This window comes from Sinohyriopsis cumingii, chromosome 14 (assembly GCF_028554795.1).
Source record: "Sinohyriopsis cumingii isolate HCF-2022 chromosome 14, ASM2855479v2, whole genome shotgun sequence".
In the NCBI taxonomy this organism is placed as follows: domain Eukaryota; kingdom Metazoa; phylum Mollusca; class Bivalvia; order Unionida; family Unionidae; genus Sinohyriopsis; species Sinohyriopsis cumingii.
The window spans coordinates 41,116,125-41,143,790 of record NC_142974.1 but is presented as its reverse complement, the minus strand read 5'-3'; the positions used below and the strand labels follow the sequence as shown (position 1 = coordinate 41,143,790).

The window sequence follows — 27,666 nt, the reverse complement described above, 5'->3', positions numbered from 1 at the left end:
TGTTTCTTACTGTCATTACTATTATTTCAGATATAGACTGTATTTATTATTTTTACAGTCATTCCAATAATTTCATGTTTAGACTAACTGTTTCTTACAGTCATTACTGTTAATTCACATATAGACTGTAATTGTTCTTTTTACAGTCATTACTATTGATTTAGATGTAGACTGTAACTGTTTCTTATAGTTATTACTGTTAATTCATGTAGACTGTAATTTGTTTCTTACATTTATTATTATTAATGTAGATACAGGCTGTAATTGTTTCTTACAGCTATTACTGCTAATTCATATATAGACTGTTTCTTACAGTTATTACTATTAATTTAGGTACAGAGTGTAATTGTTTCTTAGTCATTACTATTAATTCAGATATAGTGTGTAACTGGTTCTTACAGTTATTATTGTTAATTCAGGTAGACTATAGTTGTTTCTTACAGCTATTACTGTTAATTCATATATAGACTAACTGTTTCTTACAGTTATTACTGTTAATTTAGATACAGAGTAATTGTTTCTTAGTCATTACTGTTGATTCAGATATAGACTAATTGTTATTTTAACAGTCATTACTATTAATTCATGTATAGACTGTAACTGTTTCTTACAGTTATTACTATTAATTCAGGTATAGACTGTAGCTGTTTCTTACAGTCATTACTATTGATTCAGATATGACTGTAATTTTGCGTATTAAAGTTATGTTAATAACTCGTACATTATAGCTTTAACATATAATTCATGGATAGACTGTAATCATATAATATGGGCATTACTGATTATTCACGTAGAGACTATATGTATACTACAACAGTAAAAATTCATGTATAGACTCATTGTATGTTACAACCATTATAACACCACACGTATAGGCTCGTTGTATATTACAGCTCTTATAATTAACATATATACAGACACGTTGTATGTTACAGAAATTACAAATAAAGAATGCTGAGACGGTAATTGTCCACTGCATATTTGCAACAATTCCCGTATAAACTAATCGTATATTACAGTTATCGCCGATATATTATGCATATATTACAATTGGTGTTACAGCAATTACACACAATTACAATAATTCATGTATAGACTATGATTTTAGACTACAGCCTTAGCAAAAATAGTGCAAAGACAACTTGGATATTGTAATCATTACTAATAATAGTATAGACATTCCGTATACTACAGCCATTAGAAACAATTCACGTCTAGACTATCCGTATACCACAGCCATTATAAATAGTTCGTGTATTGGGGATTTGTATCTACAGCCATTACCGCTCTGGTGGCGTAGTGGTTAGAGCGTCGGCCTCGGATGCGGGAGGTTGTAGGTTCGATCCCCGGCCGAGTCATACCAAAGGCTTACAGAAATGGTGCTAAGAGCTGCCTCGCTTGGCGCTCAGCATTGCCAGGTTAGTGTTAGGACTGGTCGACCTGGTGTCAGTATAATGTGACTGGGTGGGACATTGTGCTACATGTCTGCGGCATGATGCCTCAGTGCTAGACATCACTATAAGCTGCCGCATTGCAGACATCGTAGCGATATGACTGAAAAATTGTTAAAGCTACGATAAAAATCACATCTACAGTCATTAAAATAATTAATGTATAGACTATCCGTATACTTCAGTCATTATAAATAATTCATGTCTAGTTTATCAGTATATTACAGTCATTATAAATAATTCATGTCTAGACTATCCGTATACTTCAGTCATTATAAATAATTCATGTCTAGTTTATCAGTATATTACAGTCATTATAAATAATTCATGTCTAGACTATCCGTATACTTCAGTCATTATAAATAATTCATGTCTAGACTATCCGTATACTTCAGTCATTATATATAATTCATGTCTAGACTATCCGTATACTTCAGTCATTATAAATAATTCATGTCTAGACTATCCGTATACTTCAGTCATTATAAATAATTCATGTCTAGACTATCCGTATACTTCAGTCATTATAAATAATTCATGTCTAGTTTATCAGTATATTACAGTCATTATAAATAATTCATGTCTAGACTATCCGTATACTACAGTCATTATAAATAATTCATGTCTAGACTATCCGTGTACTACAGTCATTATAAATAATTCTTGTCTAGACTATCCGTATACTTCAGTCATTATAAATAATTCATGTCTAGACTATCCGTATACTTCAGTCATTATAAATAATTCATGTCTAGACTATCCGTATACTTCAGTCATTATAAATAATTCATGTCTAGACTATCCGTATACTTCAGTCATTATAAATAATTCATGTCTAGTTTATCAGTATATTACAGTCATTATAAATAATTCATGTCTAGACTATCCGTATACTACAGTCATTATAAATAATTCATGTCTAGACTATCCGTGTACTACAGTCATTATAAATAATTCTTGTCTAGACTATCCGTATACTTCAGTCATTATAAATAATTCATGTCTAGACTATCCGTATACTTCAGTCATTATAAATAATTCATGTCTAGACTATCCGTATACTTCAGTCATTATAAATAATTCATGTCTAGACTATCCGTATACTTCAGTCATTATAAATAATTCATGTCTAGACTATCCGTATACTTCAGTCATTATAAATAATTCATGTCTAGTTTATCAGTATACTACAGTCATTATAAATAATTCATGTCTAGACTATCCGTATACTTCAGTCATTATAAATAATTCATGTCTAGACTATCCGTATACTTCAGTCATTATAAATAATTCATGTCTAGTTTATCAGTATACTACAGTCATTATAAATAATTCATGTCTAGACTATCCGTATACTTCAGTCATTATAAATAATTCATGTCTAGTTTATCAGTATATTACAGTCATTATAAATAATTCATGTCTAGACTATCCGTATACTACAGTCATTATAAATAATTCATGTCTAGACTATCCGTATACTTCAGTCATTATAAATAATTCATGTCTAGACTATCCGTATACTTCAGTCATTATAAATAATTCATGTCTAGACTATCCGTATACTACAGTCATTATAAATAATTTATATATAGACTATTAATATATTAAAGCCATTATAAATAATTTACTTATAAACTATAATGAATAATTGTAGTAAGGTGTTGAGACAAATATAGCTTGCATGATTTTATCATCCCTATTTTATTAAGAATCGCGTTGGCGCTGTATTAAATTCAATGACGTACGAGTTTGAATCCTACCATCAGGTCATTCCGTAGCGGTTAATATGGCTAGTGCTTCAGTCCCGTAAATCAAGAAACCAGACAAAACTTTTCTCATTAACTATCTATAACCGGTACAAATTATGTATTCCGCCATCATGGAAGTGCAATTGTTTAAGAACATGTACGGAACATTAAGCCTCTAATACATTTATACACATATTCTTAATGACGACGATGCCTTCACTTGAATGCAGCGTCAATATAGGGCTATTGTTAAAGCAGAGGAGACAACCAATTGAAGTAAAATAAATTTGGTCATTACTTTTTCATCTGATGAATGCAGGCAAGGACATTAAAATGGGAAAGTTGAACAGCCTTTGGCAGCCCCGATGTTCCACTGGAGCACAAAAGCACGGCTGGGGTAACCTGAAGATCCAGTTCGACCGGTTTAGAGATCCTTTCCTCCCTATCCAGCAATGATTCGAATGAAGGACAACCTGATTTTAAATGGCCATAGGTAATAACCTTCTGAAAAATAAAGCAATAAAATAATAAATAAAAGAATAAACGATAAAACTGTATGGAAGAAAAATGAAGCTTCACTACGTCTGTCCTCCTCCAACCTATATACCATCTGTTATCCTACCCGTATACCTAGTTACATATCGACTTCCTTTTGTCCGTCTGTGTGTAGGAATATATCTAGGTAAGGAAGTAAGTGAATGTATGATTATCTACTAGATAACCCGTCTAACTGCCACGTTTGACCACCAGTTTTCTTATTTATGTACACTTATGTCCACGATTTTATTATTCTTTCTGTATGGGATAAAGTGGACAAAGAGAGGCGTTTAAAAGCAAAATTTGAAGTAGACGCTTCTGAAAGTTTGGGATTTCTCACGTGAAGCTACCTTTCTGTTTATTTCGATATAATGATTATTATATTCATTACGTCATTCAGTATTCGTTTTGTGATTATTATCATCATTACGTCACTGAGACATGCGTTTTGTGGTATCATCGTCATTATTTCAATGATGTATGGATTTTGCATTATCATTTGCAGTGAGGATGGATGGGCAGTATATCTGTAGCATGGAAACCACCCCATATACAAGCTTGGTTTAGATGTGAACTTACTGAAGTAAATAAACTCACCTTTGTTCACAGAAAAACGTGGACATAAACCAGTCTCCCCAACTGACTGAACGTTATGCAACCACAGCATATTTACGCAGTAAATATGGGATGCAAGTCCGACTCAAGAAGAGATTTGTATACGTCTTTTGTACAATCTAATGTTCCCCAAAAAAACTACTGCAAATATCCGGTCACAAATACATTACAATAAATATGTGTATTCATGAATCCAGCAATCTTCATTTCATAATAATATCGCAAGAATGTAAAATGTTTAGTTGTGATTTAGAATTTCAATCTAAACACTGTCATTGTATTGTGAAGGCCAACTCGGACCAGTACTGTGCACCGTATCAAACAATATGACATCACATGCATTGGACATTTTGTGTTGCCAAATGTTTTGTCTTTTGCAAAATGTTGTCTCTATTTTAATGGACGCTATTCTTTTATTTGTTGTTATCAAAAATGTATAATATGCTTTTACTGTTTCAACTTTGTTTGGGACTATTTTTTACGCACAACAAATGCAAGGTACAGCGTCTGTCAGAATGAACAAAATGATTCATTCTTCTAAATAATTTCTACTGAAATAGAACTATGTGATAAAAAGAATCTCAAATGGGTAATGATTTAAAACTAAATTTATGAAAGTCGCCAAGGCTCGCAACAGCTGGACATTATTCAACTCATTTCATAAATTCAATATTATACCGTTACTAGTTCGAGATAATCTATTTACGTCATCTGTGCATGTGTTTTGTAGTATCACAGTTCTATTTCAGTCGAAATTATTTAGACAGAAAGAAGAACGTATCATTACGTAATCAAGATATGGTTTTTTGGTATCATCTTCATTACGCTACCTAAGAATGTGTTTTGTGGTACCATCGTCATTACGTCATCTAAGTATGTGTTTTGTGGTATCATCGTCATTACGTCACCAATATATGGTTTTGTGGTATCATCGTCATTACGTGACCTAAGAATGGGTTATGTGGGAATATCGTCATTACGACACATGGGTATGAGTTTTATGGTATCATCGTCTTTATGTCACCAGGTAATTGTTTTCTGGTTTTGTCTTTAATTCATCTAAGTATGGCTTGTGGTCCTCATCGCTATTATGTCACCGAAGTATGGGTTTTATAGTATCATCGTTATTACGTCAGCAAGATATCACTGTGTGGTATCACCGTCATCGCTTCATCAAGGTATCGTTTAGTGGTCATCTTCGTTATCATCACCATCACAGATTCAACCATATGTACAATATTATCCATGCGCGTTTTTGTACGGTGTTATGTAAATGTATTTTTATTATTTGCTGGCGTTTCTTAATGATTATATGCTATGTATATCTGTGCTTTGTTACTGGTCTTAGTCCAAAATCAAGTTCACTGTATACCTGACTAGGAACATTCATTTTGCAAACAACATAATACATAGCTATTTTTTCTATATTTTCGGATTAAATATTCAGATCATTATCAATAGAGGTAAACAGGTTAATCTTAATATGAGTCTAGGACATTGTACTTATCCCATGAAGAAACCTGGTCTATCTGATGTTTGCCGTGCTCTTTACTATAATGTTAATAACATACTTTATCCTGTTGACAGCTTAGAATGTTATGTAAATGAACCTTTGACCCTTATCCTTGTTCTGTTTGTGCGTCAGCCTTTCATATAATGTTGTGTACTTGAAAAATTACTCATTCTTGCTTTAACATCTTGAAGAACAGTCAGTCTTATTGTTGTGTTCATTTTATTCATTTGGGTGGAATTGTTTATTCAAATTATTATTAACTACAAATACAAAGTGCTTATCAGTGCAATTCTTGGGCAGAAACATTACTTTGGAATTATAGTGAATTCAGTCAAGAATATTTTTAGGTCAAATTATTGTCATACATCAAAAGACTCAGCACATCGCCACAATCTATTCCACTGGCACATCGGCATATTCGAGACAAAAGCACATCAACACATTAATAATAGAACCTATTTAGAACACCACTGGTTTTTAATTAGAACTTTATATATGTTGACTTTTGTAAAAACGTTTAGTACTATTCAGGATTTTCATTCACACTATTGCATGTTGTTTTTACATAGTCACTTTGTATTCTCGGAAAAAAAATTATTTGCTGAAATTTACAAAACTTGTTGGTTTTCGCTCTTTTCTGTTACTTGGGTTAAGACCATGGAGACAATGGCCAACAACAAATTTCAAGTTCTCTCAAGATATTTGGAGCAATGAAAGATCAGAATATTATCTAAATAACTGGCCAGTAGTAATATTTTTAAGTTTGCATAATATTAAATAAAAATGCTGAGTTTTCATAATGGTCTTATTGAAAAGTTTGAAGAAATGTCCTCAAAACACGGGACAGAAGACACACATTGAATACTAGTATATAAAATCTATAAAAATATTCTATAAATCTTCCAAACATGTGCAACAAAAAGCGATGACAAAATGAACTGCCTAAGTAACCCTTTTGGGGGCATTTTCAACAAAATGTTCGAAATAATGGACCAGTGGGAAAACATCGAATGATCATTCCACCAGTTACGATTCTAACCTACAAAGTAGTGGGACAGAATCATAGCCAGTCAGGGATAACTCACCAGCTTGCTTTCGTCACGAAAAGATTTGATCTTCTTGAAGGCCTCCTCATCTACTATGGCGTATGTGGTATTACATTCTTTCATCATGCTGGCCACCTGGTCTAAAAGTATTAGACAATCTTTAAAAATGTCATACATCCAACTATGTGTGTGTGTCTGTGTCAGAGAGAGAGAGAGAGAGAGAGAGAGAGAGAGAGAGAGAGAGAGAGAGAGAGAGAGAGAGAGAGAGAATGAATCACAGACCATGATGATGAATTGGACATGCACTCTGATGTCTTTTGTTGTAGGACTCTTTTACGTAAAGTTTGTGTAAAAGTGCAGGCAAAATATTAAATATAAAATCAAAGTTCGTGTGCGGATCCACAATACTAGCACATGTATAATTCGCCGTGCAGGATCCACAATGCTATGACAGGTCTACTTCGCCGTGCAGGATCCACACAGCTATCATAGTCAGTAAGTTCAAGAAGTAGGTCATTTAAAATTTAAAAAAAGTAAAAACACCAGATCAAAGGACCCTTGTGGAGAAATTTCTTATTTTTCTTTTAGGATAAAAGCTGATTTTGTGATACACTTTTCACTTTTTATGCCTGCATCTTGGACAGTTTTGAAGCAAGGTCCCATAAGCACGAATCTAAATGTTCACGCATCACGCATCCCACCCCCAGGTACACACAGAAAGATAAAAGCAACAACAGCAGCGAGAAACGAACATGAAAACGCAACCAATGTCAGAAAAGTCATTTCCATGTTTAATTTTAGCCTTGAAAGTTATAGTAGAAGTCTGCAGCAAATCAGGATTGTCTTAATGCGTTCTAAGTCACGAATCCCCCACTCCCATCCCAAACATTTTTTAGCTATGGATCCAACATTTCTTAGTCCTGAATCGCCCACTCCCAAGCCCAACCGTCCTCAGTTATGAGTCCCCTCTCCCCATTCCCATCCTTAGCATGCATCAGTCATGAATCCCCCATTCCTATGCTTAGCATGCATCAGCCATGAATCCCCCATTCCTATGCTTAGCATGCATCAGTCATGAATCCCACATTCCTATGCTTAGCATACATCAGTGATGAATCCCCCATTCCTATGCTTAGCATGCATCAGTCATGAATCCCCCATTCCTATGCTTAGCATGCATCAGTCATGAATCCCACATTCCTATGCTTAGCATACACCAGTGATGAATCCCCCATTCCTATGCTTAGCATGCATCAGTCATGGATCCCCCATTCCTATGCTTAGCATTCATCAGTCATGAATCCCCCATTCCTATGCTTACCATTCATCAGTCATGAATCCGCCATTCCTATGCTTAGCATGCATTAGTCATGAATCCCCCATTCCTATGCTTAGCATGCATCAGTCATGAATCCCCCATTCCTATGCTTAGCATGCATCAGTCATGAATCCCACATTCCTATGCTTAGCATTTCCATGCATCATCACCACCATCCTAATATTTAAACCCGCACCAAACCTAAATAATAAAAGATGAGGTCGTTGTGAAGAGCGTTTACAAATCAGCTTTCATATCGTGACAATAATGACAAAGTGAACTAACTTATCTGCATACAGACAATAAAAGGAAATGCAAAAGGACAAAGATCGAATCATTTTAAGATTGGAAAAAAAGCAAACTTAAATTAATAACATAAACGTAGTGATTTGTAGTAATAAGGTAGATTGATAATTTATGTGCAAGAAAGTACAGTATTATGAGCTTAATTTAGGACGATGACTTGTTGGGAAGCATCAGTTTTACATAATATTCATCTCAACCGAACCCGGATTGACTTTACCTTTGTTCCATGTGAGAACTTTACTTTTTTAAGTATGGAAATCCTAAGTCTTCGATGGTCCTTTTATCCTTTTCTGAGACTGAAAATTGAACGCTCATCAAGTTTGTAGTTCTGAATTTCATATATCTACTTTGGTAGAAATTTCATCAGGAGAAAGTTTTCTTTTCACTAAGAAATACAATATCTTTCTTTAGACAATATTCTGTTTTGGAAAATTTGCTTGCCAATAACGAAAAATGAAATCCTCATTTTGCAAAAGTCTCTCTTACCTGCGGTATACAATGGACTCAAAGGTTGAAATATTCCACCAATTAGAACCACACTGTAGTATATGACAGGGTAGTCAATGTTGTTCGACATGATGGTTGCAACGACGTCACCTTTTTCTAATCCGAGCAAAAGTAACGCTGCCGCAAACTTTTTGATGCAGTTAGACAGCTCTTTGTATTTCAGCTTCCTATCTGAGGAGGCATCAATCTGAAAGTACAAATTTATCCGATAAATCACATTCAGTAACGGAACGACTTAACTGTACAGTCATGAATACGCACAGTGAATATACATTAACCTTTACAAATTACGCATGTTTAATCTCTCTTGATGCTTAATGTTATGATGGTCCAGAACTGTTGAACATTATTTAAACAGAGCAATAAGTGAAAATACACACTCACTACAGACATGTAAATGCATATTCACTACAGACATAATCATTCACAAAAAACACACATCAATGTACATTCACTACAGATACAATTCAATGCACATTCAGTAGAGATACACATCAATGCACATTCAGTACAGGTACACATCAATGCACATTCAGTACAGGTACACGTCAATGCACATTCACTACAGATACACATCAATGCACATTCCTTACAGATACACATCAATGCACATTCACTACAGGTACACATAAATGCACATTCACTACAGATACACATGAATGCACTTCCACTTCAGGTTCACATCAGCACACATTCAGTACAGATGCACATCAATGCACTTCCACTTCCACTTCAGGAACACATCACTTCACATTCCGTACAGGTACACATCAATGCATATTCTCTACATATACACATCAATGCATATTCAATACAGACACACATCAATGCACATTCACTAGAGACGCATCAATGCATATTCAATACAGACACACATCAATGCACATTCAGTACATATACACATCAATGCACATTCAGCACATATACACATCAATGCACATTCAGTACAGATACACATTAATGTATATTCACTACAGACACACATCAGTGCACTTGCACTTCAGGTACACACCAATGCACATTCAGTACAGATGCACATCAATGCATTCTCTACATATACACATCAATACATATTCACTACTGATACACATCAATGTGTATTTTCTTCAGGTACACATCAATGCATATTCAATACAGACACAGCAATGCATATTCAGTACAGATACACATAAATCCATATTCACTACTAAAACAAATCAATACATATTCACTACAGATATACATCAATGCATATTCACTACAGACATACATCAAGGCATATTCTCTACAGAAACACATCAATTCACATTCACTACTGATGCATATCAATGCGTATTTTCTACATATACACATTAATGCATATTCAATACAGACACAAATCAATGCATATTCACTACAGATATACATCAATGCATATTCTCTACAGAAACACATCAATTCACATTCACTACTGATGCATATCAATGCGTATTTTCTACAGGTACACACCAATGCATATTCTCTACATATACACATTAATGCATATTCAATACAGACACACATCAATGCATATTCACTACAGACACACATCAATGCATATTCACTACAGACACACTTCAATGCATATTCACTACATATACACATCAATGTATATTCACTACAGACACACTTCAATGCATATTCACTACATATACACATAAATGTATATTCACTACAGACACACTTCAATGCATATTCACTACATATACATATCAATGCATATTCACTACAGATACACATCGATGCATATTCACTACAGATACACATCAATGCATATTCAATACAGACACACATCAATGTACATTCTCTACAAATACACATCAATGCACATTCACTACAGATACACATCAATGCATATTCACTACAAATACACATCAACGCAAATTCACTACAGACAGGGGCCCCGTTACGGATCACTGCCAGCTCACCTCTGTCTGCATGGGTTCGAGCCTCGGATTCAGCCTATGTGGGTATGTGAGAAAGCTTGCCAGTAGCTTCTCGTGGGTCGGTGGTTCTTTCCGGGGTTTTCCCGGGTTCGTCCTCCACCATTAATACTGGCCGCCATGCATAGCCTATCGTGTGCTGAAAAATGGCGTTAAACCCTCTTACAACAACATCATCACTACAGACACACATCAATGCGTATTCACTACAAATATACATCAATGCACATACACTACAGACTTAGATCAATCCGTCTTCACCACATATATATATCGTAAGCTGTTTTAGATGGACCATAGTCAGTATATATTATCAACCCCGATCCGTAACAGTTTTAAGCTTAATGCATGTAATCTAACATGCTAGATCAGGTGTTCGATGCGAATATTGAATCAGTATTTCCATATACAACATGTGTGTGATTTATGATTTTAACGCATACTTTTAACAAATTTAGTCATATAATTACTTTGTCTGCGGTGTGGCAGTTTTTAGTCGTGTCTTAGACTAAAAAAGAATGAGTAACTCCTGCATATAAGTGCACGTACTTCAGGTTCATACAGACTACACAAACACTGGTTTGAAGTCATGCATATCAGGAAACATACTTTAAACTCATAAAATAAAGAGGCTGATGTAAAGTCATTAACATAAGTGTACATCATGATCATATACAATACAGAGGCTGATGTGAAGTCATAATTATCACTGTACGTACATCATGATCATATAGAATACAGGACTGATGTGAAGTATTAAATATAACTGTACGTGCATCATGATCACACGGAATACAGAGGTTGCGGTGAAGTCATACATATCAGTGTACGTACGTCATGATCATATAGAATACAGAGGCTGATGTGAAGAAATAAATATCACTGTACGTACATCATGATCACATGGAATACAGAGGCTGATGTGAAGTCATAAATATCACTGTACGTGCATCATGATAATATAGAATACAGAGGCTGATGTGAAGCCATAAATATCACTGTACGTACGTCATGATCATATAGAATACAGAGGTTGATATGAAGTCATAAATAAAACTGTACGTACATCATGACCACATGGAATACAGAGGCTGATGTGAAGTCATAAATATCACTGTACGTACATCATGATCACTTGGAATACAGAGGCTGATGTGAAGTCATAAATATCAGTGTACATACGTCATGATCATATAGAATACAGAGGTTGATGTGAAGTGAAATATAACTGTACGTACATCCATCATGATCATATACAATACAGAGGCTGATGTGAAGTCATAAATATCACTGTACGTACATCATGATAATATAGAATACAGAGGCTGATGTGAAGTCATAAATATCACTGTACGTACATCATGATCACATGAAATACAGAGGCTGCGGTGAAATAATAAATATCAGTGTACGTACGTCATGATCATATAGAATACAGAGACTGATGTGAAGAAATAAATAAAACTGTACGTACATCATGTTCAGATAGAATAAAGAAGCTGATGTGAAGTCATAAATATCAGTGTACGTACATCATGATCATATAGAATACAGAGGTTGATGTGAAGTGAAATATAACTGTATGTACATCATGATCATACATAATACAGAGGCTGAGATGAAGTCATGAATACAACTGTACATACGTCATGATCATATAGAATACAGAGGTTAAGATGAAGTCATAAATATCACTGTACGTACATCATGATCATATTGAATACAGAGGCTGATGTGAAATCCTATATACAACTGTACGTACATCACGATCATATACAATACAGAGGCTGATGTGAAGTCATAAATATCACTGTACGTACATCATGATCACATGGAATACAGAGGCTGCGGTGAAGTAATAAATATTAGTGTACGTACGTCATAATCATATAGAATACAGAGACTGAGGTGAAGAAATAAATAAAACTGTACGTACATCATGATCAGATAGAATAAAGAGGCTGATGTGAAATCAAAAATACAACTGTATGTGCATCATGATCATACAGAATACAGAGGCTGAGACGAAGTCATAAATACAACTGTACGTACGTCATGATCATATAGAATACAGAGGTTAAGATGAAGTCATAAATATCACTGTACGTACGTCATGATCATATAGAATACAGAGGCTGATTTAAAATCATAAATACAACTGCACGTACATCATGATCATATAGAATACAGAGGCTGATGTGAAGTCTTGAATATCACTGTACGTACATCATGATCATATTGAATACAGAGGCTGATGTGAAGTCCTATATACAACTGTACGTACATCATGATAATATAGAATACAGAGGCTGATGTGAAGTCATAAATATCACTGTACGTACATCATGATCACATGGAATACAGAGGCTGCGGTGAAGTAATAAATATTAGTGTACGTACGTCATAATCATATAGAATACAGAGACTGAGGTGAAGAAATAAATAAAACTGTACGTACATCATGATCAGATAGAATAAAGAGGCTGATGTGAAATCAAAAATACAACTGTATGTACATCATGATCATACAGAATACAGAGGCTGAGATGAAGTCATAAATACAACTGTACGTACGTCATGATCATATAGAATACAGAGGTTAAGATGAAGTCATAAATATCACTGTACGTACGTCATGATCATATAGAATACAGAGGCTGATTTGAAATCATAAATACAACTGCACGTACATCATGATCATATAGAATACAGAGGCTGATGTGAAGTCTTGAATATCACTGTACGTACATCATGATCACATGGAATACTGAAGCTGATGTGAAGTCATAAATATCAGTGTACTTACGTCATGATCAGATAGAATACAGAGGCTGAGATGAAGTCATAAATACAACTGTACGTACGTCATGATCATATAGAATACAGAGGCTGATGTGAAGTCTTGAATATCACTGTACGTACATCATGATCACATGGAATACTGAAGCTGATGTGAAGTCATAAATATCAGTGTACTTACGTCATGATCAGATAGAATACAGAGGCTGATGTGAAGTCATAAATACAACTGTACGTACATCATGATCACATGGAATACAGAGGTTGATGTGAAGTCATGAATATCACTGTACGTACATCATGATCACATGGAATACAGAGGCTGATGTGAAGTCATAAATATCAGTGTATGTACGTCATGATCATATAGAATACAGAGGTTGATGTGAAGTAAAATACAACTGTACGTACATCATGATCACATATAATACAAAGGCTGCGGTGAAGTCATAAATACAACTGTACGTACGTCATGATCATATAGAATACAGAGGCTGAGATGAAGTCATAAATACAACTGTACGTACGTCATGATCATATAGAATACAGAGGCTGAGATGAAGTCATAAATATCACTGTACGTACGTCATGATCATATAGAATACAGAGGCTGAGATAAAGTCATAAATACAACTGTACGTACATCATGATCATATAGAATACAGAGGCTGAGATGAAGTCATAAATATCACTGTACGTACATCATGATCATAGAGAATACAGAGGCTGAGATGAAGTCATAAATACAACTGTACGTACATCATGATCATATGGAATTCAGAGGCTGATGTGAAGTCATAAATATCAGTGTACGTACATCATGATCATATAGAATACAGAGGCTGAGATGAAGTCATAAATACAACTGTACGTACGTCATGATCATATACAATACAGAGGTTAAGATGAAGTCATAAATATCACTGTACGTACGTCATGATCATATAGAATACAGAGGCTGAGATAAAGTCATAAATACAACTGTACGTACATCATGATCATATAGAATACAGAGGCTGAGATGAAGTCATAAATACAACTGTACGTACATCATGATCATAGAGAATACAGAGGCTGAGATGAAGTCATAAATACAACTGCACGTACATCATGACCATATGGAATACAGAGGCTGATGTGAAGTCATAAATATCAGTGTACGTACATCATGATCATATAGAATACAGAGGCTGATGTGAAGTCATAGATACAACTGTACGTACATCATGACCACATGGAATACAGAGGCTGATGTGAAGTCATGAATATCACTGTACGTACATCATGATCACATGGAATACAGAGGCTGATGTGAAGTCATAAATATCAGTGTACTTACGTCATGATCAGATAGAATACAGAGGCTGATGTGAAGTCATTAATACAACTGTACGTACATCATGATCACATGGAATACAGAGGCTGATGTGAAGTCATGAATATCACTGTACGTACATCATGATCACATGGAATACAGAGGCTGATGTGAAGTCATAAATATCAATGTACGTACGTCATGATCATTTAGAATACAGAGGTTGATGTGAAGCGAAATATAACTGTACGTACATCATGATCATACAGAATACAGAGGCTGAGATGAAGTCATAAATACAACTGTACGTACATCATGATCACATGGAATACAGAGGTTGCGGTGAAGTCATAAATATCAGTGTACGTACGTCATGATCATATAGAATACAGAGGCTGATGTGAAGTCATAAATATCAGGATCCATCAGAATTGCACTAAACTTTAAGAGAAATCATAACGCTAACACTGGGATCGGTGGAAACGTTATTGTTTTGGGGTTAGCTCCATATCTCAGCGCAAAATTGGATGTAGGTAGTGGCCGGTATAGCTTGTGGAGGGAATACCAGGGTAAACCTGGTAAGAACCACCTATCAACGGGAAGCTACTGGTAAGCTTGATCGCATATGCACATACGTCGAACCCGAGACTCGAAGCCAAAAAGAAATAATATCACTGATCGGTAAGGGCCAGGAAATTCTTAGCGGGATATGATGCCCTGATGGTATTGAATTTCCTAAGGAAAACTATACTGAATACGTTTTACTTTTAGTAAAGAGAGAATATTGTTTCGCGGGGTTTGATAACAGAGTTTTGCATTATTATCAATGTTGATGCTTCCTGCATCTCAGCGAGGAAGAATTCGTATGCCAAAAGGCTGCATCAAATATGTATTCTCAACGTACAATGGCTGGAGAGACAAATCGATAATAGTTTGTAGGAGGACTTACCAGTGCTACTGTATCTTTAAAACTTGAACATTTTTTCAACATAAACTCCCCAAGGTTAAATTCAGGAAAATCCAAATCTGAATCTGATAAGTTGTTTCCCATCTTTGTTTAATGTCTTCTTGCTCTTGATTTGACACACTAGTAATTGATTTGAGTCGACAAAAAGATCACAGTACACTGAGCACTAATCAGGTCATGCATGCAATGCATGCCCTACTGCCATCAGGGCTGGGATGGCGCTCCACAATTTCGTATTTTGCATAAGGTTGGATCTTTGAAGAACAAATAATTTCCCAGTTTTCCAAATTTTTTACACTGCTATTTAAAAACTTCTTGTATATCATAGGCATTGTTAAATAGCTTCAACTTCTATTTATTTTGGTGAATGATTGATGGATGTGACATGGGTTATATAGTACAGTGTGGCCTTACTTCAGTTGTGCACTTAACAAAAAACTGCTTGTTCCGCTTACTTATTTTTACAAAATGGAATTTAGAGTCATTTTGGCTGGCTGTGTGGTTAGATGATCATGTACAATTTTCACAAGCACAATAACCAAAAAATTGGAGCCATGGTACATAAAAGTAACACAGAAGTGGTCCAACAGTCTCTACATTGTGCATATAGCAAATGAAAACGACTTAACCTTTCACCTGATACTCTCTTAAAATTTCATAATATATAGACCACCACCACAAAGACATCACATGTATTATTATCATCGTATGATTTAATTTTGATTGTATAGCTGGAACATTTAAGTCGCACGCATCAAAATAGTCATTTTAAATGATTTTACGCACAAGACCGTATTTATTAGTAGTAAAGTCCCACAGATGTCACAAGTACAGTTTACTGTTTGAAAAGGGATGGAACAGATGAGATCCATGGACGACGAACGTCAAAGCTTAAAATGAGTCCTTACTGTTCTAATAGTAGAAAAAAGAAGAAAGCTAATTTGTCATCATTTATTTCTTAATGTTATTGCAAATCAGTGAAAATAAACATTTTCACTATATATTCCTTTCACTTCATGCAACAGTGTTAAATTTAAGTTGCCTTCACGCCTGTTTTCTAAGGCTACTAACTTCCCCATAATTAAGGTTATTACACACACAATGTCACAAGGCCTACTGTGTAAGCATGAGGAAAAAGAAAAACATATTTAGCTACATTACTTGCAGAACATCAATGTTAATTTACGATTTTGTTAAGAACATTGTACATGATAATATGAAAATAATAAATAAGTGCACACGTTTTCAATTTTGTCTTAATATGGCGCTTTAAAGTTTCATATTTAACATAGAGTTAAATTTTTTAAGAAATATAATTTCTTCGGTTTTCCTGATTGGTTATATTGACTACTTAAAAATGACCTTTCATATCTTTGATATTGTTCAAAGAACTTTTAATTCCTATTATTTTGGTGCATAATTGACGGGTGTAACATGGGCTATAAAGTATATATGTTGGCTTTACTTTAGATGTGCACCTATCCAAAAAAGCTAGCTCCGCTTGGTCATTCGTGTTGCTTTTGTTGTTGTTGTTGTTGTAGGGTTTAAGATAGGCTATACATGGCGGCCAGTATAAATGGTCGAGAAAGAACTCGGAAAAAACCGGAAAGAACCACCGAGCCACGAGAAGCTATTGGCAAGCTTGCTCGCGTACCCACATTGGCCGAGCACGATTCTCGAACCCACGCAGACAGAGGTGAGACGGTAGTGATCAGTAACGGTGAGCGCTTTAGAACACTCGGCCACCCGAGTTAAACCCTACAACAACAACATCATTGCAGTTTCATTGACATTGTCTAGTCTGGCAATATTACTTTTCTATATTTTAATAACTACTACAGATGGTGAACTTTAGACTAATTAAAGATTTTGTAGCACATGGGAAGAGTTCTTTTGGTTATTACAATTTTCTTAAGTACAATGTCCAAAGACATTTCAACCATAGTGCATGAAATGTAACATAGAGGTATGCCAACCTTCTCTACATTGTGCATGTCGCAAATATAAACAACTTTACCTTACACCTCTCACCTCTTCTGTCGCTCACAAAACTGTCAACACGCACGTTAGGGCTTGGATGCGTATCGTGCTATTCAAAGCGCCATGGTTTCGTGCACATGGCCAAGTTATCAACAGCAAATCAGAAACATTTTGGTATGTAAAGAAGTTCGCTAAAATTTTGGTATGTAAAGAAGTTCGCTAAGATTTTTTTTTTGTCATTAGCCAGTTTAAAAACAAAGTGATCAAAAGCAAATGTAAAAATCTCAACAGCAAACACAAATTTAAATAAAAGCAGAAAACCAGATGCAGGAGGAAGTTTATTTGAAAAATTATATTGTACATTTTGTGAACATTGAGTATAGAGTATTGATCATCAGGAAAATACCATGAAGGAATTATTTTGGATGGAAATGGTACTCTTTAGGTATAGATGAAATTTATTTGCAATAATAATAATAATAATAATAATAATAAATATGCGGCAGGCTCAAATTAATACTCGCATACATACAAAAACAAGAGCCAATTGTGCAAAATCGGGGTTGAAATTATTCACTTTTGCATATTTCACAAAGTACTCAATGTTCCAGTTATATACATGACATTTTTAGTAACAATCCTTAAAGCACATACATAATTAATCGGGATACAAATGCATGCTGTTGAAACGCAAAACAAACTTTCTGGGGATTGCTTCCTTTAGAGACCAAACATTTATTCGTCGGGGTAGGGATGGGGGCCGGGTAGGGATGGGGCGAGGTATATGTAGGGATGTGGGTGTGGTAGGGTTGGAGGCGGGGTAGGGGTAGGGGTGGGGCGGGGTGGGGATGGGGGTGCGGTAGGGGTAGGGATGGGGGTGGGGGGGAGAAAACATTCTCGCTAACACGTAGCCTGACAAAAACATTTTTGCTCTGATATCAAAGAAAATAAAAATTAACATTATATCCATTCAGTTATTTGAAGGAAAGAAATTTATCTTCAGGTAAAATAAAGGAGAACGTTATTCATGCTCAAACGAAATTCCTAGGCTTGACGTCTCCCACTTGAAAATAGAATCCCAGAAGTAACGGACGACGAAACAATCTCAGTCATGTGTTAAATAGGGTAACAGAAATGTTTATAGTATAGTTTACAGGGTACTGGATAGTATATGGCTGAATGGCTGTGTGTAGGTCACGACGCATCGGTGTGTTGGATGGAAAGTTTGGGATATTGGTCACTACTGTGTAGAATAGTATGGGTTGAGAGATAGTAGGTAACTAAGTATTTGTCACTATACACGGCGTGCTGCCAATTTGACACCAGCGACTTCTAATACTGTAGCCCCAATGTTAAATTCACGTTAAAGGTCATAGGGTCCCACGTGAGGTTAACAACATCTAACAATGTATACATTTTATACAACGTGCAATCAATTACAGTTGCACGTATTGTTACATTGCTATAAATGTACTTTTAATGATGGCGGCCTGTAAATTTCCCGTTATAAACGTTTTTCTTTATTTAACACCGGATACCTCTTTGAGGTCAATTAGTCCCCTATTAATACTCCGAAAACACTCGCAATGAAAAACTAAATGGTGGATCCCTAATTTTGTGACCATACACATCCTGAGTAATTGGAATTTAAAGCTTTAAGTAGGATTTCCTAATGCACCGAAAGTAAATGTTTTGACATCTAATCTTCCTCGTCTAAGTACTGAATTGTCCTGATGTTAGGATAAGAGATATTTGCAATATAATTTCTAATATATGAAAGGCTTTAGGTACATAGTTGGCGATTAAATGAGTGACCTTTTTGTTACGTTTAGGGGCCAATAGATGGCACACTTCGCAAGCTCATTAATATAGACTATTGCAAAAGACAATATATTTTCTGAAATAGTTTTACTGGATATATATATATATATATATATATATATATATATATATATATATATATATATATATATATATATATGCGGAATAAGCGATGATACTAATAGTAAATCAATTCAACAAGGTGCACAATGTCTGCAAGCGCGTTGAACTCTGGTTAATTGCATGTGTGACGTAAATCACGTGACTTGAGAACTATAGCCCGCATCCTTTGATTGGAGATATAATAATATTGTAGACAGTTTAATTGTTTTTCTTCATTGATTGAATAATAGAGTTTGAAAATCAAGTATCTTACGATGTGACAGATTGAATTATCTGAAATACAGTTATGCGTGTCTCTCTTTCGTGACTATGACGCGTGTCTCTCATACATTTGAAGATTGTGTTTTATCAGGTCAGACTCAGCGGTTGTCTTATTAACATAAAGATTGAATGCTGACGAATAGAGCCCTGTTGTCACCGACGTTCTGTAAGTTAAGTTTTTATTTTTCTTTGTGGGTGTTCTGAAACGTCTGCCTGTAACCATATAAAATAGTATGGGAAGTTGAAGAACCAGTTGTTCTTCACTGTTAGATGCACACTAGTGTATCAAATAATGAGGGAAGTTTTTGGTAACATATTCTTATGCGAATATTCAAAAGTCTTACGGGAGTAAACGTATTCCATTTTGGGGACAAATGATAACCTCCAGAATGAATCAAAGTCCAGTTTACTAATTAGCATGGAATTTATGCCACACCCCGTTCACTTTTAATTTATTTTCATGTTCGATTTTATAGCAAATTAGCAGATGTTTTAATTCATCGAATCTTAAATGAAAAAGCGTTTCCACGCTGGAAGTAGAAACCGTTAAGAATTCTAAATAGCACACTAATTTGTTGGATAGTAGCCTTTAAAATATTAGCACTGCCGAATGGTTTATTCGCATAGCACCATATTACTTCATAGTAACCCTTTTTATTGCTCTACTCCCGGTTGCAAATAAATACATGGTTGTATGTAGCTTGTAAGTAGGATTTCACTGCAGACCATTTCCTGACTAAATGCAGGTAGCTAAAATTAAATTGGTTTTATATTTGGAACCCCGACGGGACGTAACGAAATTATCATGCTGATGCGGCCGATACAATTAACTTTGATGGTAAATGGTAACATTGTTAGAATTAGCTGATCTCAGTTAGATTTGCATTTGATCTTTGTTAGAGCTGACCTCAACATGCGCCACTAAAAAAGTGTACTAGAATCCCCTATAAAAATAGTCCAGAGGTTTCTATCGAAATGTCACTCAGGGGCACAATGGTAAATCCTTTCCAAAATTAAATCCCCATTGTGCCTTATTAATGTTACAGCACTTGGGGTCTAACATGAATTAACAACAGTCCATATGTTTACATGGAAATGTCACTTGCGGGCATAACAAAAGCTTTGTTAAAACTTTGTATACGTGTTAATATGGAGAGGCACATGGGGACATAACGAGATTTTCACAAAGGGCGAGGCAGTTTGGGGCACAAGGGAAAATGTGAGGTTACAATTGTTTTTAACTACAATCCAACACATCTTTACTATCCAGCACACACCTCTAAAATCCAGTGCCTACATTTTTTTAATTACAATCCATCACACCAGCGACTATCTAATGAAAAGGTTAGGAGTTTTAACACACACACAATACATACTAAACATAGGGCTCGATGGGAAATGTAACATTATATTTCCTTACTATTAAACCCACACCCTACTATCCAGCACACGTTTATGTTGCTTGCTTGGTGATGTGGGGGTTAGGCGGGTGTTTTTATTTTGTTACAATGCAACACACACCTTACTATCCAATAAATAGTGTTTGTTCCTTTGATCCAAGCACACACTCTAAAATTCAGTACACACCCTACAATCTAGTAGACACCCTACAATCCAACGAAAAGGCTAAGAGTGCTTATACACACACAGTGCTGGGATATATGCAAACATATTATCAATCAATAATAGAAGTGTATATACGCATGATATATTTATGTACAAACATAATATCACACATTGGTGGGGGGGGGGGGATAAATAAGATGTAAAGAAAGGGAATGAGCCATGCAAACACTATCACACATTTGCAAAGGGTGGTAGCGTCTATCCATACATAAACACAAACACTTGCTCACGTCACGCCAAAGCAAATGGTGACGGTGTTTGTATGCACACTATAGCCACCAACACAAGAAGTGATAAGGGTTTTAACGAACATTAAGCGACCTTCACAGCCCAATACTTCGACACCTTTTATGAGTACGTCGACGTAAACCTCCAAGACGCCAGCAACAGCAGTAATTTTTGCTACCACAAACTAAACATCAGCAGATGGAGTATGACTTGGCCGTTGAGAAGGATTAAAACAGTTAAAGCTGATGACGTCTATTGAACAAGTTTATTTTGGCTATTAAACCCTCAACCTCCAAATCCCCAGCATACGATCTTTTTTCCGAACTATCTATATCTTTTAAAAGAGAATACTACTGAATTACTTTGTTATGTACACTAAATTTATATTCAGTGCTTGACCCTTGTCCATGATTGAGGGTAAAATATTGCCTACCTGAATATTTTTATGTAATGTCTACCTGATGTTTATCATGTGTATAAGTGGTAAACAAAATGTCAATTAAAACTTAAGTACAAGGTCTAACATTGCGTACGAATTAGAGAATTATATGATCGGTTATCCAGAACATTCTTTTTCGTTATAGGTAAGATGACGGTTTCTATAAAAAAGAGGTTCTGCAAACAAAGTATGCACTCCTGATTTATACCAGTCTTTAGGAATCTGTGATCAGATTTCGTTGTTGTGTTCAGATATAATTTGAGAGGAATTGTTTATTTAACTCATTCACTGAAATTACAACGTGCTTATTGACAGTTTGAACTAACATATTACTTGAGACTTTTGAAAATTCATTCAAAGACATTGTTAATCATATCTTTGTAATATATACAAACTACTGGCATTTAAAAATATTAAATATATTCAAGACTATTGGTAGCCGTATTCTAGGGAAATACAGTGTTTATTGAATTTTGAATGACTTTTGGTTTCAATTCTTTCTATTACTTAGTTCATGACGGTTGTTCCTAAATCTGAATTTTGTTTAAAACGTTTAAGGAAAAGTAGTATCACCTTTATCATTGTTTCGGAATTTCCATGGTACCTAGTTAAGTCAAAGTTTTAATTTCACACATTTAATCAATCTTTAGTAAAACCACATAATATGCAAAATGTCTTCTGAAGTCCAGAGTTTTGTTTTAAATCCTGTCAAGGAAGGGTTATTATTTGGTAAAGGATGATTTGGTTACGTTTGCCATTAATTATTTTCTGAAGTTAGAGCGTCGAAAGGAAAGCAAGAGCTAAATAATGTTTCTTATTCAGTATTTGGTGGGAACGGACAATTTGGATGATAGTGCTTTGGGTCTGATTAATACCCCCTCTCTGGTTTTGATAGGAACTTAAAGGAATTACAGTTAAAAGCAACACTGAATTATAACTAACAAAACTTCAACTACAGAGAGAAATGACTGAGTGCGAATTCAGAAGGAGGAAAAGGAGACGAAAATTCAAATTCAGTTAGAGAAGAGAGATACACAAATGCATATGCAGAGAGAAAAGAAGCAGATACCGAGAGCAAGAGACTAAAGCTTTCACGGAAAAGCTAACTAACAGCAAGATTTAAAACACTATGAGATGGTATGATCTGCTAAAAGTATCAAGTATGACCTTCGTAACCCTGTTATCAAAACTATTCAGCTTATATTTTGCAGATCTTGTAGTGTTTTCATAATATTATCGACCTTCAACATCCGGTCTTCCTCAACAATAACAATGCCGTTCGCCTAATGTACACAATTCTCACCACTGATCTCTTGTGTTCAAGATGGTTGTTGGAGCTGAAGTTCAGGTATAGGTCTGTATGGGTAGGTTTGGAGTATACGATACAGAAAGATTTTGTCACGTGGTCAACATTTAGTTGATCACGTGACTTCAGTACCGCAGTCATTACTCTGATAAAGGTCTTGTGATAAGGTCACATAGTCATAACCTATTATGCTACAGAAAGGTATCTATTCTTAGTCTCATGGACAGCAAATGGGTGTTGTAAGTAACAATATTCACTGTAGAACAAGACTGCCATTTAAAAATGTCAGCAATTTGTTTCTATTAAAGCTCATTGAGACTTAAGGAACAGACTTAGGAAAATACCCCCCCCCCCCCGTTATTGTTTTAAATGACGTCAGCTAAAAATGGAGGATGTTGAAACACTGAAAATGAATTTCACATACTTATAAATGTTGTGCAATTAACGAGTTGCAATAGTGAGAAAGTACATCTCAACCGTCGAGAAACTAAATCAAACCAGCCATATTTTTAGGTCATAAAGGGAACACGTTGAATAAAAGAGTCATGACAATACATAAATCATACTTCAATATTTTGGTCCAAAATGATTTCAAAGATGGAAGGTACAATTGTTCTGAAATAAACGGTTTTTGAAAGATTTGTGTCAAATCCAGTTAGTCGATCTCGGAAAGACAAATATATAAGTTAGCATTGTTATATATATATATATATATATATATATATATATATATATATATATATATATATATATATATATATATATATATATATATATATATATATATGTTCCATAGCATTTATCAGAACTTACAACCGAAGGGAAAATATCAAATATATGTAACACAAAAAATGGTTTGATTTTCGAATATGTGTTGGTCTGTAAGGATTAATCTTTATATATTTTTAATTTATGTTGTATACTTGATTTTTGCCATGATTGTAAATGGCAAACAAGATTTTATAAAAATTTGAGTTCAAGGTCAGTCTTGTTTACAGATACTAAGTTTTCCCGATGGCAGTATTTTGCGTCCATGCGAAGCGCATTGTTTATGTATAGAGGTTAGCAAAATTAATTTTTATTCTTGTTGAGCACCATTCTTACTGGCAGTTTATTGTTGTGCTCAGGTATAATTTGAGAGTAATTACCTATTTAAACTTTTCATTGTAATTGCAAAGTGCTCTTTAACTTTTTGGACAAAAACGCTTCTTTGGGATTATCGTGAACTCCTTTTGCACTGTAACATTGGAGAACATCGAGACATTCAAGACTATTGGAATTCATTCGGAAAATTCTATACTTTTGGACTTGTTATAGGACATTAGGGATTATTTGGGATTTAAATCACAATACTGTAAGTTCCAACCAAGTTCTCCCTTTGCACATTAGATAAATAAAAACAGTATTTGCTGCTACTGCTAAATTGTTGGCTTCACTGTCGTTCTCTTGCATAGTTTAAGACCATAGAGTCGTAACAGATCATAACCAAACAATATGCCCCATTATATTTAGAAGAGTTAGGAATTTTAATTGGCCGTTCGTCTAACCTTGGTTTCTGCAGCATTACTTGACCAATGATTGCTTGATTTTGACCAAATCTGGACCGGACCATTATACTGATGAGAAATTGAATTAGATTTCTGGAATTTCATGGTATTATTGTGAGGAATTATTACCGTAAATGCCATTTCCTTTAATATTGCTTCCCAATATAAGTGCCTCTGTTTTAGAAAGAATCTTTGCCGTGTGCCCATTGCCAAATGCTCTAATTAATATTTTGTCATTTTGTATATTGAAATTACGCCAAAAAATGATGCTAACCCTGATAGAACAACAACGATGAGTTCCTAGAAGTGCTTTATTCGTGAAGCTGAAAATACACGAACATAACTCAAACTTTAATCTATATAAAAATTAAAATGTTAACTTTTCTTCTTCTGAATTTAAACATGAGGTCGAGTGTTTGTCTCCAACATAGCGTGTTTTTCAGTATAAACATAGTAACTCCCATTTCACATGCATTTGCAATCATGTGGATGCTTGTAAACTTCCATTTCATTTTGGTTTGTCTGTAAAGATGGCTGTTATACATTGTAACCAAACATTCCATATTTCACTTAAAATTTAGTTCACAATAATATTGGTTTGTCACGTCTCTCAATTGGCTCATCTGTCCCATGCAATTGGAAGCTTTGGAATCATGTTTATAAATTTACAGCTATCCTGATTAGAGTTCCATTCACGTTATGCAATTTTACATTTATTTTTACTTTTATTATTGTTTGGCACTGTATAGACGTGGTCACTTTTAGAGAAAAGATTATTAACACAATTAAACAGAAATTCCTTGCCTTAAATAAGATATTGTAGTAAGTTTATACACATAAGCAGAGAAAACACTAGTAGAATTTCTAGATATATTTAAAAATCGTTTTGTTTAAATGTTACTTGTTTACTTTCGCAATGTATGGAATTTGTCATTTTGTACATTTCAAACTACGCTATTTATGATGCTAACCATAATGGCACGACAATCATGAGCTCCTAGATGTGCGTTATCCGTGAAGCTGAAAATAACGAAAATAACTGAAACTTTAATCTGCATAAAAATTAAAATGTTAACTATTCTTCTTCTGAATCTAAACATGAGGACGAGTGTTTGTCTCCAACATAGCGTGTTATTCAGTATAAACATAGTAACTTTCATTTTACACGCGTTTGCAAACATGTGGATGTTTGTAAACTTCCATTTCTTTTTCCGTTTGTCTGTAAAGATGGATGTTATTCATCGAAACCAAACATTCCATATTCCACTTACACTTTAGTTTACAATAGTATTGGATTGTCACATCTCTCAATCGGCCCATCTGTTCCGTGCAATTTGAAGCTGCGGAATCATGCTTATGAATGTGTGTGTGTGTGTGTGTGTGTGTTTGTGTGTGTGTGTGTGTGTGTGTGTGTGAAATGAATTTTTACCGCAGCTTTAACAATTTTTCAGTCTAGTCGCTACGATGTCTGCAGTGTGGCAGTTTATAGTGATGCCTAGCACTGGGGCATCATGCCGCAGACATGTAGCATGATGTCCCACCCATTCACATTATCCTGACACCAAGCCGACCAGCCCTAACACTAAGCTCGTAATGCTGAGCGCCAAGCGAGGCAGCTGTTAGTGCCATTTTTGTAAGTCTTTGGTATGACTCGGCCGGAGATCGAACCCACGACCTCCAGCATCCGAGGCAGCCGCTCTAAGAACATATTTAATTTACAGTTATCCTTATTAGAGTTCCATTCACCTTATGCAATTTTACATTTATTTTCACTTTTATTATTGTTTGGCACTGTATAGACGTGGTCACTTTTAGCGGCAAGATTATTAACACAATTACACAGGAATTACTTGCCTTAAATAAGATATTGTAGCATATGTCGAGATAACTCAAATAGAATTTCCAGATATTTTTAAAATTACTTTTGTTTTTATTTTACTTATTTATTTTCGCAATGTATGGAACTGTAGTACAAGAACTGTCATCAAGATCACATAAACTGCTTGGCCTGGGGGATGAAATGTGTTTGACTGGACATGTGCTAGACATGTACTTGCAAAACGTTCAAATAAAAACGTAAATGAACGTTCGACCTTAACGCCTGGTTAGGGACTTGTCCTTGAATCGTGGCTCTCTCTTGCATACACACTCATGCACACACACAGACACACACACACACAACATACAACATATGTTAGAAAAATTATATGTATGTTAGAAACAGTTATATAAAATTTATATATAATTTTTCCAACACTTCTGTGGATATT

General features: G+C 35.0%; 1 protein-coding gene across 1 annotated transcript in view; it reads right to left on the bottom strand.

Moving 5' to 3' along the window:
- Positions 1 to 16,179, bottom strand: part of LOC149783623 (uncharacterized) — a 51,338-nt gene extending 35,159 nt beyond the window's left edge. Inside the window, exons 1-4 of the mRNA XM_089932875.1 lie at positions 16,048 to 16,179; positions 9,024 to 9,231; positions 6,953 to 7,053; positions 3,501 to 3,706 (exon numbers count right to left, since the gene is read on the bottom strand). Coding sequence (XP_089789001.1) covers positions 3,501 to 3,706; positions 6,953 to 7,053; positions 9,024 to 9,231; positions 16,048 to 16,149 — 617 coding nt within the window. The 5' untranslated portion in view covers positions 16,150 to 16,179. The remainder of the gene's footprint in view (positions 1 to 3,500; positions 3,707 to 6,952; positions 7,054 to 9,023; positions 9,232 to 16,047) is intronic.
- Positions 16,180 to 27,666: the final 11,487 nt, after the last annotated feature.